Source organism: Molothrus ater, chromosome 1 (genome assembly GCF_012460135.2).
Source record: "Molothrus ater isolate BHLD 08-10-18 breed brown headed cowbird chromosome 1, BPBGC_Mater_1.1, whole genome shotgun sequence".
Lineage (NCBI taxonomy): Eukaryota > Metazoa > Chordata > Aves > Passeriformes > Icteridae > Molothrus > Molothrus ater.
Window position 1 is genome coordinate 129,462,366 of NC_050478.2, and position 17,072 is coordinate 129,479,437.

At 41.1% G+C, this 17,072-nt stretch overlaps 1 protein-coding gene across 1 annotated transcript; it reads left to right on the plus strand.

Moving 5' to 3' along the window:
- Positions 1 to 581: 581 nt before the first annotated feature.
- PABPC1 (poly(A) binding protein cytoplasmic 1) lies at positions 582 to 16,468 on the plus strand. Its single transcript, XM_036403776.2, has 15 exons — positions 582 to 1,266; positions 5,834 to 6,027; positions 6,120 to 6,235; positions 8,025 to 8,164; positions 9,414 to 9,508; positions 11,006 to 11,143; positions 11,240 to 11,335; positions 11,750 to 12,022; positions 12,210 to 12,303; positions 12,469 to 12,579; positions 13,537 to 13,691; positions 14,117 to 14,201; positions 14,367 to 14,497; positions 14,794 to 14,889; positions 16,029 to 16,468. The coding sequence occupies exons 1-14, from the start codon at positions 1,074 to 1,076 to the stop codon at positions 14,884 to 14,886; spliced, it is 1,914 nt and encodes a 637-aa protein (XP_036259669.1). The 5' UTR covers positions 582 to 1,073; the 3' UTR covers positions 14,887 to 14,889; positions 16,029 to 16,468.
- Positions 16,469 to 17,072: the final 604 nt, after the last annotated feature.

The following is a 17,072-nucleotide window of genomic DNA, read 5'->3' on the forward strand; positions in this document are numbered from 1 at the left end:
GGCCTAGTGACAACATTCCAACATTCATTCCTCCTGCAGCCACAGCACCTCCCAACTCCCCTCCCCCGCGCTCCGTCACCGCGCACGCGCCGAGCAGCACCGCGAGCCCCGCCCCCTTCCGGCCCCGAGCGCGCGACCTCCCCCCCACCCGCGCGCTCCCCCGCGCGGCCCGGCCAGCGGCGGGTGGGGCGCGCGGAGCTCGCGAGCGAGCCGGTAACGCCCCGCCCCGTGCCGGCCGTTGGTCCGCTCGGCGCGCACGCGCCTTTCCATCCACCCGCCCTCCCCCAACGGCGCACATGTGCGCTCCCTCCCGCGCGTGCGCCCTGCCGCCGAGCTGCCCCCACACTCACGCCGCCCCCCGTGACGCCGGGCGGGCGCAGGCGCACTCCCCGCGCGGCCAACCCTCCGGCCCGCCCCGCCCTCGCGCATGCGCCGAAGCCGCCGCTCCGCGCCGGCTGCCGCGCGTGTCCCCACCCCCGCTCGCAGGTGCGCGTGCGCGGTGCGCGCGGCGCTGTGCGTGGCGCGCCGCGCGGCGGGGGCGGGGGGGCGGGGCGGGTATATATAGAGCGCGGCCGGGGCGGCGGCCGCCCCCTTGTCCCCCGGCCGCCGTCGGAGCTGTGTGCGCAGTGCGTGTGCTCCGGACCAACCGGACACGCCGGCCCGGCCCCGCAGCACCATTTATTACTAAAAAAATATTTAAAAAAGCCAAAAAAAATCCAAAAATCTTAAAAAACCTTTTAAAAAAATAACCCTCTTTCCTCATCCAACCTTCCCGACAACCTTCCTGCAAACGGCCGGTTTGATATAAAATAACCCGGTGAAGCGAAGTCCCCGGACCCGGCGCAGCCGAGAGGAGACACACAGCGAGCCCGACCCCGCCGAGCGCAGCACCCGCCGCCGCCAGCTCCACCCGGCCCGCACGGCGCGACCCGACCCCTGCCTGCCCATCCGCCGCACCCGCCGCAGCCGTTGAGTCCGAGCGGCCCCGCGCCGCCTTCGCCGGCCCCGCTCGCACCGACCGCCGCGGCCTCCGCCTCGTCAGCGCCCCCCCCGCGCCGGGAGACGGCGGCAGGATGAACCCCAGCGCCCCCAGCTACCCCATGGCCTCGCTCTACGTGGGGGACCTGCACCCCGACGTGACCGAGGCCATGCTCTACGAGAAGTTCAGCCCGGCCGGGCCCATCCTCTCCATCCGCGTCTGCAGGGACATGATCACCCGCCGCTCGCTCGGATACGCCTATGTCAACTTCCAGCAGCCCGCCGACGGTGAGTGCCGGGCCGCGGGCGCCGGCGGAGCCATGTTTGTCCCCTGCCCCCCTCCCCGGCCGCCGCCCCGCATCCATTTTGCCGCCCGGGACGGGGCGGACCCGGCGGGGCGCGGGGGGAAGTTGGCGGCGGGGCCGCCGCTTACACGCGGCCCGGGCCGCCCGCGCCTCGTGGCGGCCGGTGAAGCGGGGGGGAGGCGCTTCCGCGCATCGAGAGCGGCCGCGGGGCCCCGGCGATGGGCGGGGGAGCGCCCGGGGAGCCCCGGTGGCCCGGCGGGGCTGCCCCCGCTGGCGGGGAGGGGATTGTGGATGAGTGTGCGGGCAGCTCTTCACGTCCGTCCGAGATGAAGGGTAGCTTGAGGAAAGCATCGCGGTCATTGGCACCTTTTAATAACCGCGCAGCGCTGGGTGTGTGTGAGTGCGCGGGCAGGAGGCCGGCAGAAGGAAGTAGGGCGCACCGGCGTGGCTGGGCAGTTTCACAGGCGGCCAGGCCGAAGCGTTTGTTCAAACACCATGGCAGGTCTGTCACGTGCGGGCACGACATGGAACTACTCGGGCCTCCTTGCGCTTCTTCCTCGTGTAGCAGGAGCCCGAGCTCTGCTCTCATTCGTGTCTCTTCGCAGTAAATTCTCTGACATTGTTTCTCCTAAGCCGCGTTTTTATGAAACTTGTTTTTTTCATGAAGTGTTTTCACGCTGCTTCTCCAAAGTTATATCGGTAAAGAAACTTCCTCTGCGGTTCTGGGCATGTTGGGAAACACAGTGTGATCCATTTGGAAGGTGTTTCACTTGTAACTGGTTCTAGGTTTTGTGGAGCCCAATTAAAAATAAAAAGCAATTGGCCAACTAGAAGATACGTGATTTCAAGCACAGTTAAGCAAACAGTTTTCCACTATAATGGCTTTATTTTCAAGCATATGAAAGAGAGATACTTAAATCGCAAACATTTCAAGCAATTAGATTTAACTGGCTTTCAGAGTTAGCTTTAGCATACAGCCATTATCAGATCAGACTTTGGTGTACCGATGGTATCTGTATGTACGTAGTAAAAGTTACTGCCTCATCTTAATAGGCAGATACTCCACCTGTTATCAGCTCTCAGTTCAGAGAGCTTTTGATTTATTCAGCCATGCTTTAGGCTGAGACTATTTGAATGCTTGTTTTGACATACTTCGCTTTCATTACATAAAAATGTCTGGTACAGTTTCTCAGAAAAATAAGGGGTTAGCACAATAAGGGGTTAGGTCAATACTGTGATATAATAATGTCAGGGTATAAGGTGAAGGTGATTCAAATGCTGCTTCTCCTTAGTGTTGACAGAGTTCCATAAGGGCTTTATCATAATTTATCATTAGTTGTGCAACCAGTGCATTTTGTGACTTGGTTTGTAATTTGTCAAATGTGGGAACAAATAGAGCTTTTTCACCTGAGCAGTGCTTAATTCAGATTTTGAATATGCCTCTTAGTAAGATGCTGTTACTCCAAATGTTCTGTTTTTCAGGCTTTGGGAGACACACAAATTTTAGTTTATAACTAGTCCAGTTCAGCTAAAAGTATTTCTCATCTTTTTCAAACCTGCGTCTGGTACATATCTAGAAGCAGTTGTTTAAAATACACTTCAGTAGTATTGTGAGATTATACTTATTCAAGATTTTCAGAAATTTATATTCTTGGCAAATACCTAGAAAGCATCTGCTGGGGGCTTTGTGTAGGCTTTCTGTAGTCTGGGGCCTTTTTAATGTTGATTTACAGAAACCTTGAAATAGGAGTTTTGAGGATGAATGGTTATTCTTACAATCATTCTGGTTTTATTTTGATTCCAAACTTTTTATTGGTTTTGATTCCAAACCTTTAATTGGTTTGGCCAAATTTTTAGCTACATCTCAGTCCATGCCTATAAACAGCTAGTAACAACTACCTTGGTTTTGAAAAATAGCTTTGAAGGTGTGCTTGACATCACCAGCTGTCTGTAAAGGAGGGATCTCAAAGCTCTTCTAAAAACTAATTAGGCCTGATGACACATATGTGAGGTATGCACATATGTCAGAGTTGTGACTTTTCTGAATTTGAGTCATAGTCTGGAGTAAAACTCAGGCAATCTTGTTTAATCACTGAACTGGAAACATTCTTGAGTAATCTGAAAGTGCATCAGAATCATTTGGATATTTAGAATGGTTATGTTTCCAGAGGATTTTGTTTCAAGCTGCTGCTGTTTACCTTTAGCACAGGTTGGCATTAAGAGTATATTCTGAGTGATTTTGAAATTGTTAAAGTGGACTGTCCAGTTGCTCACGACTAAAATGGGAGCTGGTGAGTCATTGAATGAGAGCTCCAGCAGAATCAGCAGAAGTACAGCCCGGGTAGGTGTGTCCAGTTCGCTGCTGAACGGAGCTGCCTCCTGCAACCGGCACAGCCTTTTATGACTGAAATGTAATGAAAATGAGCCAGTTTCACTCGCTGCGACTTTTAATGAGAGTGGCTTGTACCTGGTTAGATGGAGTCTAGTAATGCTTTTTAAATCTACCATGGACTGACAGTGTAGTGTCAATTCGGCAGAAAAAACTTAATTTTCTTGTATTTCTGTTCCAAAGGAGAGATGAGGAGAGCTATTGAAGTTTCCATGCTGTCCTCCTGGAGAAATTGCACTGGTCTAAGACACAAGCTCACTATTTGTTAAGAGTGATAATGTTTGCAAAGGACCCATGGACCCACTTTCAGTCAGATGGTTGGGAAATGTGTTTAGGAACACACATTTTTGAGGAGTGTCAGGATTATTCTAGAAGCAATTAGCATGAATTAGAAAAGCCTCTTTTCAAGTAAAGGAAGCCCTGTTACTACTTCTGGAAATAATGAACTGTTTGTTGCTGGCACATCTATTAGTGCTGGCAGTAATAATTCCAATGACTTCCAGTGCAGTAGTGAAGTCTTACAAGTTTCTACTGTGGCCAGTCTGATATCCACAGGGGTTATTTTTTTCCTTTTTTGTTCTTTTTATATCTCTTCCCCCTCCCCCCTTTTGGTAGTATAGAGCCAATGATTTTTATTTCTCATTACCACTATCTAGGTTGCTTAATTTATATTAAAGTTTTTGAATGCTTTATTAACTTATTTAGAAGACTGGCATCTAATTTTTGTGGCTTCAGTTTAAACAAGTTGCTGAGTTGCTACTGTCATGTGAATATGGTAATAGTATCAATAATATTTTCCCCATTAAAATGTTAGATGTCCATCTCTTTATATGTCTTTCAGAGAATGTAATCTTAAAATTTATTTTTAATCTGAAAATGTCAAAAGAAAGGATATAAAACATGATAGATCAACTGAATCCCAAGCTCATTGCAAATTGTCTTTGGCCATGTCATGGAACAATATAGCTCAAGACAAAAGCAGCACTTAAAGAACAAGAGCATGAAATAAGGGTTTTCACAATGTGATTAGCCCTTGGTCCTCCCCAAAAAAATTAACTGACACAGTTGCTGTATTTTCACTAAGCTGATTTCAGTCTTGTTAACATCATATTGTTTTGATATTTGCAAATGACAGTGAAGTGAGTTAGTACCTATGGGTATGACTTCAGGTATTTATTGGGACTTTTTTCAGTGTTCTTCCAGACTTACAGGAACAGGGATGGAAAGGAATTGCTGTACTTGAGAACTATTGCTCTTTTGTGTTTAAATACACAAGATGAGTTATAACATCACAGACATGTCTTGTGGCTTTGAAGAGATGTGTGAAAAATGAGCAAGTCTGGATACTTCCCCATCTAAATACACAAGAAATTTTACTTGCAGAATTTGAAAAGTTAGTTATGGAGTTCTACTGGAAAAACTACTCCTTGGAGTAACAAAACCTGGTTTGCATTACCCTGGTTTTCTGTTATAATGCTTGCTCTTTCATTGAGCTCATATGTGTTTCATTGTGAGCTTTTAAAATATATGTATCATTTCAGATTTTCTAAACTAAGTGCCAGTTTTGAATCTCTTTGAACTGTCTCTTGCTCAGAATTTCATTACAGATCTTTTTGGTCACTGAGGAAGTTGTGTGGAATAACTGCCTGAATAAAGCTTGAGGGTCCATCTAGCAAAGAAATTTTGTCAGTTTAGGGGTAGTATTGGTGTTGTAGGTGTTCTTATGTTAATATTTGCAAAAGGCCTCTCATAGGCACAAGCAGTACCCCTAAAAGCATTTTCATTGTCACAGTATACATCTGTGTAATATGGAAGAAGCCACTGATTTTCACAAATGTTAAAACTTCGTAACAGCTGCCACTTGCTGCTTTTTCTCCTGTCACTGTAGCATCTTTTCATAGATCTAGTTTTATGGGCTAATGAGATTTCTGCAGCTTTCTCAGCTGACTTGTGCTCCTGCTTGAAGTGCAGCTTTTGCTGATGAGTTTTTGCCAGTTCTTCCTTGCATACAGCAGAGTACACTGAAGGCTTGGGTTTTCAGCTTGGTGATGGTGCTGGGCTTGAAATAATTAAAATATTATTGAGAATTGTACTTCAGCTGGTATTTGTGTGCTTATTAAGATACCTAGCATTTTCTACTAATTCCATGATGTTTTTCCAGCTGAACGAGCTTTGGACACCATGAACTTTGATGTCATTAAAGGCAAACCAGTGCGCATCATGTGGTCTCAGCGCGATCCATCTCTGCGCAAAAGCGGTGTAGGAAACATCTTCATCAAAAACTTGGACAAATCAATTGATAACAAAGCTTTGTATGACACATTTTCTGCTTTTGGGAACATCCTGTCTTGTAAGGTTAGTGGAAAGTAAAATGCATTGACACACAAACTCCTCAGTTTATGCTGGAAACATTCCATGGGTATTACAACAAGGCTTTTCATTAATAGGTGGTGTGTGATGAAAATGGATCCAAGGGTTATGGATTTGTGCATTTTGAGACACAAGAAGCTGCAGAAAGAGCTATTGAAAAAATGAATGGTATGCTGCTTAATGACCGCAAAGTGTAAGTACATAAATAAGTATTTGGGGATCAGCAAGCTGAAATTCTTTTTAGGGCAGACAAAGATTTAAAAGCTTACCTAGAAAAGGAAGGTTGTTCTGAAAATTTCTAGTTTTAAGAAGATGTAGAGTTTTAGTGCTACAGATTTTAAGAATTGTATCACCTGCTTGTTCTGGAGTCAGTCCAAGTTCAAAAAGACAAACAATGAACTCCAGAGGAAAAAATCTCTATTAATTGTCTTACAAGCCAATACTGTAATGAGGATTTGGGATCTTCCCTGGTTTTCTGATCTTATTGGTCTGAGATAAAATACAATCCATTGAGTATGCTGAATAATACATCCTTTATAAGAGTTGTGAGATAAGTGTATTATCCATATTTTGGAGTCAGCTGATACTTAGCACTAAAGGACGCTTACTTGGCACTAAAGAGTGGTCAGATTAGACTAATATTTTTTTATGAATGTCTGTTAATAGGCATATCTAGGGAGTAGAAAATAAAGCCTAGAGAAGTGTAATGTTTTAAACATTATCATTATTCTACATTGTAGGGAAAAAATGTTATTTGGCAACTTCTTTAATAATATTTAGGCTAGGGGAATGAGTGTGCTTCACAGCTATCCCTAAGGGATCATTATGGTGTTTGGTATTATTCCAGAAGAACAGTTTTCTAGATACTTAGGAGGGTTTGGAAAAAGGATAACACAAATCAGCATCACTTTACTGTCATGGATTATTTTTATATGTAGAGATGGATAGATCAAGACACATATACTGGGAAAACATTTATTTTGAAAGTTTAGTTTCCCTGCTTGTTCTGTTCTTGACTGACATATTGTGGATGTTTTTATTCAGCGTCCATTGTTTTACAACTTTAAATTAGTAAAAATGGTCAACATGCAATCATAAGAGCACAGGAGTGAAATATATCATGGGAGTTAATTTTGCTTTGAATTTCTATTCAGACTAGTCTTTTAGAAATCAATTAAATGACTTCACTATTAAAATCTGCTGAACACATTGCACTTCTATTCTTACTATACTTGATTGCTATAAATTAGGTGAAATTGTCAAAGTTTAAAAATTGCTGAGGTACTGTATGCTGCTGAATCGCATTTTTCAAATTTGTGACTATAAAGTTAGAGCCTACAATAAAATTTGAAAGAAGGAATTTGCTACAGTCAGAAATCAGTGTCAGCCATGTACAGTCTGTTCTAAAGCATGTCCTTGGGCTGCAGAATGTTATGTTCAGGTTCTGTTCCTTTTCTGCCAGTATGAGCTAACCTTTGGTGTTCCCAGCCAATTTGCAACAGTATTTGACTCAAGAGCAAGTTGAACTATTTATTTCACTATGCCTATAAACAAAGTCTTTGATACAGGCTGGAGAGGTGTGCTAGGGAGGGAGGGCAGTTAGTTAAATAGCTCTTGCTTAAAAACTGAATCAGAGAGCAGTGACTGCTTTTAGGCTAGGATTATGCTGTTATCTAGAATTTCTGTTCAGCGTCTTAGTACTCTTTCCATTGTCAAGCTCTTGTTGTCAAAGGCTGTTTTATAAGAGTGAACAATTTCACCAATGGCTTGAAAGCATTTTCTTGCCTTGTAACTGGGATAAACATGCTGGTGTAGCAAAGGACAGTGGAGTTGTTTTTCTGACTGAGTTTTATCATAAATATTTTCATACCTATAGTGAACGAGACTGATTAGAAATAAAATACAATTCCAGAGGATTAAAGTAAATTTTTTAACCTTGAGACACTTGCTTTAATCTGTATGACTGTTCTTCCTGCAACCAGATTTGTTGGAAGGTTTAAATCCCGCAAGGAACGTGAGGCAGAGCTTGGAGCCAGAGCAAAAGAATTCACCAATGTTTACATCAAAAATTTTGGCGAAGACATGGATGATGAGAGACTTAAGGAACTCTTTGGCAAGTTTGGTAATGTCTTAATGTTTATATAAACACAAATGAACTTCAATTTACTACATGTATCTTATTTGTACAGTGCCTTGAAATACAAGAAATCAGGGCTGTCTGATGTTGATTTAGAAATGTAATAAAGATTACTGAAAAGTGGGTACTTCCAGTTTCAGATTCAAAAGTGCAGTAATACCTGAATTTTAAATAGTCAGAATATCATATTTAATCCTGCCATGAGAACTGTTTTCAGTAATCTGGAAGTTATGTGTCTATGGGTTCTGCAGTGTTCTCTGGTTTAGTACAGATTGATTTTATAAATGCACCTACAGGGTGTGTGACTAATGAATTTGCTACTGCTTTCATTGACCTGCAAACTTGCCTCTGTTATTCAGTTGCGTTGTGGTGGTTGACCTAATAGAAAATTACAAGGAACTATTCCAGCACCAAGCTATGAGATTCTGCCTTGATCCTCAGTTACGCACAGGGCAAAATTATGGGGGACATTTGGCCATGATGTAGTAATGTATATGATGTGCTGCCATCAAAATAGGAAATGGCACATCCTTTAATGCCATTAGAGGCTCTTCATGTTTTATTTTCAATCTCACCTTTTTTTAAAATTAATTTCCTTTTGCTATTCTCCAGTGGATATTATGTAAAGCAAGGGAAAGCCTTGCACAAGAGATACCCTGTAGCAGCCCTAAAGAGTACGAACAGGAAATTCCTTTCTGCTCTTCCAGTATCTGTGGCTGAAACAGTAGCAAATTTAGCTGCTACAGCTAAATTGGCTACTTCCAATTGAGTCTGTGAACTGCAATTCTTCAGAGGTTATGAAATTGCTGAACTAGGATGGCCTTTCAACAGGATAAATAGTGAAATGTATACCTAATTGCAAGGCCTTCCTCTGGCTTTTTCAGTACCTGCTTCAAAGCGTGGAACCACTAATACTTTTCAAGTGTCATAATTTTTAATGATAAAACAAATTTCATTCACTTTGTGGTGAAATTTTCTTTCACTTTAAGGTGAAATTTTGGTTGAAAATACATTAGAAAAGAAATTCAGCATGATGGACTTCAGCCATAATGCTGAAGTTCATCAGGGCAAATTAGTAATTTCATATTAATGGGTGACATTTACTTGATACTATTAGTGTAGGAGTCCTTTGTAATACAAGTGAAATAAACTAAACTTTATCTTCTAAAGAGAATGTTTAAAAGTTGAGAAGAATACACTGTCTAGAAGCATAAGTATTTCATTCTCTTTTTAGGTCCTGCTCTAAGTGTGAAAGTTATGACTGATGAGAGTGGAAAATCCAAAGGCTTTGGCTTCGTTAGTTTTGAAAGACATGAAGATGCCCAAAAAGTAAGCTTTTGGACTTAATTTTAGGAATCCTGTAACTGAGACCCAAATAATATGTTTCACTGAGTGATTAAGTTTTTTAATTGGTCAAGGACACTGCAAAAAGAGATGCTCACTGCCTAAATTACTTAGCAGATTTCTGTAATTTAGAATGCTTTCCTATGAGCAAATGTCAGTTGGTCTGAGAAACCTGTTAAGTCAAGATACTCTGGTACAGCTGGAAGTAGTGTAGAAATGGGGAATCTTGAATAATTTTAGAACCTGTTGTAGTTGGGCTTAAAGGTCTCAGTGATATTTGGACTCTCACGTGCTGAGCAATATACAGCATAGTAAATTACTGCATCTCTGAATCATTGAGTCCAGTTTGGTTGCACAAAATGTTTATGCCTTTCTGCCTTCTGCACAGAAGGCAGAAAGAATTGGATTTTCTGCAAAGTCAGCTGGAAAGCTATTAGTTTTATAAAGCATACTTGGCATAACTGTGAGAAAATAGTCATAGAGCCTTGTAATATTGCTTTTACTCCAAAGGGTAACTTTGGAAAATGGTCCTTTTTATTCGTGTATATGTCTATATCATGCCAGTATGCTGTGTAACTTAATTTTTTGTCAACTGGTTGCTTTGATATGTCAGTTTACTGTGACAGTAGGGACATAGCATCAGGTAAAAAATGCAGTACAGAGCAAAAGTTTGCTTTTCAAACTGGTGATTTGTCAGTATTGCAAGTGTATAAGCGAGAGATTAGAACAAATCCTCTCTGTCTTTAGAACATCTTCATTTTTCACTCTTGCATACATTAATTGATGAATGGTTTCTCTTACTGTAGTCAGAATCACATGTTGGGTGTTTTAAATAACATAAAATTCCAGTATCTCTGTAAAAATGTCTAATGGCTTTGATCATAAACATATACAATAAACTGGTGACTTCTGGTTTTAAATTAATTGAGTAAATACATGCCAGAGTTTTTATATCTGAAGAGTTGTAACTCAAAACAGTATGAAGGGAAGAAGTTCACATTTTCATACTTCTAATTATTTCCTTAATGAAAGACTAAAAATGAAAACAAAAGCTGTACATATAATCTGTAGCTTAACATTTAGTATAGAAAGATCTGGTAGAGATTACACTTTCGGGTGTTACTTTTAAAGACAGAACTAGGTGAATTAAAGATTTTCAACTTTATTTGCTTACTCTTTGCTTTTTTCTGCCATTAGCAAGACAAGGCTAGAGAAATAGTTCTTGCAATCCTCCAGCTTCATATAAAAAAAAGTGGTTCGCTTCCCTTGTGACTTGTCTTCAACAAGACAGAAGCATACTTGGAAAGCAGTTTTCATGTTATCATAAGTGGGGAAGTCTTGGGGTACTTTGTTTCAATTAGTGGTATTTTAAGATGGATTAGCTCTTTTTCTAGAATTTTTTTAATTTGAATTGCATTTTTTGTGTGTCTGAAAAATGCTGGAATACAAAAAGCACTGCTAACTTGTTGTTTGTCAATGAAGGCTGTAGATGAAATGAATGGGAAAGAGCTCAATGGAAAACAAATCTATGTTGGCCGGGCTCAGAAAAAGGTGGAAAGACAGACGGAGCTGAAGCGCAAGTTTGAACAAATGAAGCAGGACAGGATCACCAGATACCAGGTTCAGTTTTAAATCAAGAGGGCTAACTCTATTATATGATGTTCTGAGATTTACACAGTACAGTTGCTTTTAAAAATAACTTGCCTGTTTTCTTAGGGTGTAAACCTTTATGTGAAAAATCTTGATGATGGGATCGATGATGAGCGTCTCCGAAAAGAGTTCTCCCCATTTGGTACAATCACTAGTGCAAAGGTAAACTTCATAGATGGTGCTCATCTGTTCTCTGAAAATGAGTAGTGATCTGTCACCAAAGAAAAGTTTCATTCAGGAACAGATGTGACCCACTGTAAATGTGGGAATCAGCTATCTTGATTATTGTACATGTCAGGTTAAACACCATATGATCATCCTTTCTTGAAATAAACTAAGTAGTGAGATTAGTGTGGGAAAAACTACATGTTTCAGTGCAATATTGTGCTTATTATTTTACGAGATTTTCATCTCTATTTGGGTAACAGCTATTTATTACACAATAATACTCAACTATATAAAATATTCAGTTAAACCTGCGGTCTCACTTCTAATAAGCTGAAACAAGAAACTCATACAAGTTAAATAGCTGTGACACAGAAGACTTAGTTTTAAAAATAAATTTTGTACTGACAGGTGATGATGGAAGGTGGCCGCAGCAAAGGATTTGGATTTGTGTGCTTTTCGTCACCAGAAGAAGCCACCAAAGCAGTCACAGAAATGAACGGTAGAATTGTGGCTACTAAACCATTATACGTAGCTCTAGCCCAGCGTAAAGAGGAGCGCCAAGCTCATCTCACCAACCAGTACATGCAGAGGATGGCAAGTGTAAGAGCAGTACCTAATCCTGTAATCAACCCCTACCAGCCAGCACCTCCTTCAGGATACTTCATGGCAGCTATTCCTCAGGTACGTGTAGAGATGAGTAACTGAATATTTTGTATTGCATATAAAATCTGCTTAAATACAACAGTAAATAGAACTGTTAGCATGTGTCTGTGATTTCAGCATTTTAATCTCTTGGTGGGACGGTGCTGGGCTGTTTAGTATGCCCTTCACAGACAACAAAGTTAAGTGATGTTGTTGTGTTTGGCAGACTCAGAACCGTGCTGCGTACTATCCTACTAATCAGCTCGCCCAACTTGCTAGACCTAGTCCTCGCTGGACTGCTCAGGGTGCCAGACCTCATCGTAAGTCACTTCTTCACCTCTTTCCAGTGATTGCTGTAAACTCAGTAGCATTTACCTTTGCACTTTCAGATAGATTTTCATGGCATTGCTGTATAGTCTTCTGTTTGTCATGTTGTCATCACTCAGTGTTTCCACATGTAACAGTATGTTTTTTCTAAACCACAGCATTCCAAAACATGCCTGGTGCGATCCGCCCAGCAGCACCCAGACCACCGTTCAGTACCATGAGACCAGCTTCTTCCCAGGTTCCACGAGTCATGTCAACGCAGCGTGTTGGTGAGTTTGATTTGAGCAAGCTTTAAGTATTGGACTTGCGTTCCAATTTTGCTGGTTCAGCGTGATCTTGCAAAATACACATTTGTAAGTTTATTATCACATGTGATATTCCTAATGAACAAACTAATATCACCTTCTAGTAATTGCTTTAAATACTGTCCCAGCAAAGATCCCATCTCTTCAGGATGAAGCACTTACTCTTGTGTGTGCTTCACTAATACTGTAAGGGTTGCTTCTGTCATTTCTAAATATAGTTGCAGCAATTGTAATAATAGGTTGTGTGTAGTAAATATTGAGATGATACAATTTTAGCTCTTACTAATTCTTTTCTATTTTACATGTACACACTTTATTATTGTGAGCCAGTATCATGAATGCAGAATCTGCACATCATTGAATGAGCCAGAATTGACTGGTTTAATCATTGAATGGTTTGGGTTGAAAGGAACCTTAAAACTTATGTATTTCAGCCCCATGCCAGAGGCAGGGAACCTTCCACTAGACCAGGGTACTCAGAGCCCCATCCAGGCTGGTCTTGCACATCTCCAGGGATGGGGAGTCCACAGCTTCTCTGAAGGTGTAATTCTCCCAGAATGTATCAGACAGCCACTTATTTCCTAAAAATACCTTTTTTAGAATGACTGACATAATATGCTCAGGAAATCAAATGTCCTTTAGCTTATAATGAAATTATATTAATACTCAAAATGGATTTTTTTATCATGGATCTTTTTCCAGTAGCATGTAAAAAGGGCAGTTCATGAATGAAGTGACTGGAAATCAGCATCCATTAAATTTCAAGGTTTGAACCTTTGTACGTGACAGTTGACAATACTATTAAGATGAATCTATAACACAATACTTAAATTAGGTACTTGATTCAAGTTGGTTTGTTGGACAAAATAATTATAATACTAATAATTATTCACACATGGAATTCTGTTCCTATTTTTCCAGCTAATACATCAACACAGACGATGGGTCCGCGTCCTGCAGCAGCAGCTACTGCGGCCACTCCTGCCGTGCGCACAGTACCGCAGTACAAATACGCCGCGGGTGTTCGCAACCCCCAGCAGCACCTCAACACGCAGCCGCAGGTTGCTATGCAGCAGGTGTGTGCTCTGGGAGCTGCTCTGGCCTTTTACTCTTGTTCCTTGCAGAGGAAGGTGGTGAGGGTGATGGCAGGGCAGTTCAGGCTATGCATCGTGGCAGTAGAGTAAAAGCACTAGGGAGTTAAGAATATTTGAAGTTCACCTGGGACAGGATGTGATCCCATGTTGCTTTGTTCTTTTCAGTTCCCTCATACCTTAGCCTAAATTCTTGTGTTTGCTCCTCCATGGAGCAGTTTTTAATAATCTTCAGCATCATCATTCAGCTCTAACTAGTAATATTTGATTGAACAGGCATAGTTGTTAATTTCTTTGATGTTTTTGACGCTCTAGGCATTGTGTATGCCAAGTTGGGAAATACTGGTTTTTTGAAGCTGCACCTAATTATGACCCAGGGTTTAATTTTCAAATGTTAAATTAATTTGCAGCCTGCTGTCCATGTGCAAGGTCAGGAACCCTTGACTGCTTCCATGTTGGCTTCTGCCCCTCCACAAGAACAAAAGCAGATGTTAGGTATGTATATGATACCTTTCTCTATGCATTGTAGCAGAAGGACAGTTAAAGTACACTTTTTCAATCTTTAAATGCAGAGTAAATGATTTTAGCAATAAATGAGTTTGTTTCCCTTATCCCTTAAATTAGGCTGGATTCATCCCTGACCAACTTTCTTCTTTCTAGGTGAACGTCTATTCCCCCTTATTCAAAGCATGCACCCTACTCTGGCGGGTAAGATCACTGGGATGTTGCTGGAGATTGACAACTCTGAACTCCTCCACATGCTCGAGTCTCCTGAGTCTCTTCGTTCGAAGGTGGGTGGACTTTTGCCTTGCACAGGTTCCATAGGTGGTTAACTCTACACTGATCTAACAGTCGTTGGTGCTGGCACAGTGGGGTAGCAGCAATGCAGTGGTGGCTCAGGCCAAGAGTATCCTCTTTCGAAAGGTGACAGTGACTTACGTTGCATGAACTGGAATTGTAACCTTCTCATTTTTCTTCTCAACAATGTAGGCATTGTTTATATGCATAAATTTTCACTGTATTATTAACTTAAATATACAAAAATTGCTGAGCTTCCCTTAATTCATTTTTCATTTGTACTTAACAGGTTGATGAAGCTGTAGCCGTACTACAAGCCCACCAAGCTAAAGAGGCTGCTCAAAAGGCAGTTAATAATCCCACTGGGGTTCCAAGTGTTTAATAAGTAAGTTTGGACACTGTAGTTCCATAGATTGACTAAGGCAAGTGTTTGGTCCATGGCTTTGCAAGCAGCCTGTGTCCAGGCTCAGTGTCATGTGCAGCCAGAGGAAGTAGCAGCTATGGTAAACAAGCTTCTGTGTTCACTTGGTTAGCAAAAGCTACTGACATGTCATTGTTTCTAACAACACGTTTAGCTGGAATCAACTCTAGGCATGTGTGCAAAAACGGGCAGTTCTGTCAAATGCTGCTATTCATACTATTGAGAACAACTTGAGGAATTCAAATTAGCTTAAAATGGTACCCCAACCCCCTTTTTTCTTAGAAATTAAAGAACTTATTTATACTGTAGTTTGTATATACTTAACAAATTCTAAAATTGTCTAGTAAGTGTAAACTAAACTGAATAATGTCTTGACTTCACATTTGGGTGAATTTAATGTCAGTTAAAATAGTGATTTTTCTTCATTGCTTTCTGTGGGGCTGGTATCTTAACTGTGCATGACAGAGGCAAATGGTGGTAGCTTAACAATTTTGACAGGGAAAAAATGTGAAGTTGAGGATAAAAAGCAATCTATTATCTCTTCTGTCTAGTTAAGTTTTGCCTGTGAACTTGCTTTCCACATTTGTAGCTATCATTTGAAGGTGCCTGATTTAACATTTCATCACATAACATTTTCCTTTTGGAGACAGAATTTGAGTCATGATATTTACCCATTTCTGTTTCTGGAGATAAGTGCTGAATAGATTGTCTCTCCTAAACTAAGATGCCTGTACTTTGAGACCATTACTCCATCTGCTCCATGATGTTTTAGTAATTGGAAATTGAAAGTCCTGCTAGGGTAGTTATTTGATGAGCCTCAACAGTAGAGGTGCCCCGCAGTCAATTGCAGTAACATTGTACTTAAAGCAGTGCTGTCTGAGGGACTGTCCAGTTCCAGAATCAGTGTTGTCTTGCCAAGGATCAGACTTTTGAATACTTTTGTGTCCCCTAAAAAGTGGGAGGACCCCAGATATTCTGTTTCTAAAGAACTTTGGTATCATTGAAACAATGAAAGCCCGGAGTTCTGCATGGTGTACAGTAGTAGAAAACATACAAGGTGCTGCTTTTGTTTTAAAACATAACAATGTTGTTTTTCTTCGCAGAGCTATCCGGGACTACAATCTAGAACTTCGCTTCACCGAAGAAAAAAAAATCTAAACATGGAAAAACTATTAAATATTGAGAAAAACATTGCAAAATATAAAATAAATAAAAAAAGGAAAGGAAACTTTGAAGCTTACGTACAGAGCAACGCCGGGACTAGCAAAACAGATGCTAGTCCTAGATTACTTATTGATTTAAAATTTAAAAAAAATAGTAAAATAAAAAATACAAATTAATGTTTTATAAACCCAGGGGAAAAGAATTTTCAGCACAGTACAAAAATTTAAAGCATTCCTTTCTTTAATTTTGTAATTCTTTACTGTGGAAAAGCTCAGATTATCACCACTGTTTTAGTTGACAGTGAGAATTGATAGCTGAGCAAAGAAACATAATTTGGATTATAAAATTCTTGGTTTAATAAAAATTCCTTAAACACTGACTTCCTTGTGATGGTTTCTTTTGTACAGTGTGCTTTTCATAAGCTTGTCATCCAGAATGCCAAGTTAGAATCCCACTCTAGTATGTTTTGGTGGATTGTAGAGAAGATAAGACTACACCTGTAGACTGTCTTCTAAATAACAGAAGTGAAGCGGGGGGGGAAGTGTTTGGGTTTTTTTAATAAATTGCTGCTTGACCTGAATCTGGTCTAGTGTACAATAGCACAGAAATAATTCTGTCTTCACTCAGGGCTGATGGGGTCATCAGGTCAGTTTGTGTCCCTAAAGGGGGTTGGCAGTGTAATGGCCAATGGCACTAAAGTGAGAAGAGGCAGCACTTACACATGAGCTGTTTCATTTGCTACAGAACCATACTGAGGTTGGGAGTTTTGCAGGATTAATACTTAAATGCTTAATCAAGCTAAGTGTTAAATGCATAAACAAGAGAGATGGTAAAATTGCTTTTGTTGTAAAACTGACTTTCACTGCATGAATTAGCAAATACACTGAAGCTTGTCCATCCACAGATGGATTATCCTACAGTTACTGCCTTGCTTTTTGGTTTTCCCCTTTCTGCAGATCTGTGGAATATAAAAGGATATTTCC

Excerpts from the sequence above, each read along its gene's own strand:
- PABPC1 (XM_036403776.2), top strand. The coding sequence starts at position 1,074 with ATGAACCCCAGCGCCCCCAGCTACCCCATGGCCTCGCTCTACGTGGGG. Across the intron at positions 6,236-8,024 it reads CTGCTTAATGACCGCAAAGT|ATTTGTTGGAAGGTTTAAAT; the intron begins GTAAGTACATAA and ends TCCTGCAACCAG. Across the intron at positions 11,144-11,239 it reads ACAGGATCACCAGATACCAG|GGTGTAAACCTTTATGTGAA; the intron begins GTTCAGTTTTAA and ends CTGTTTTCTTAG.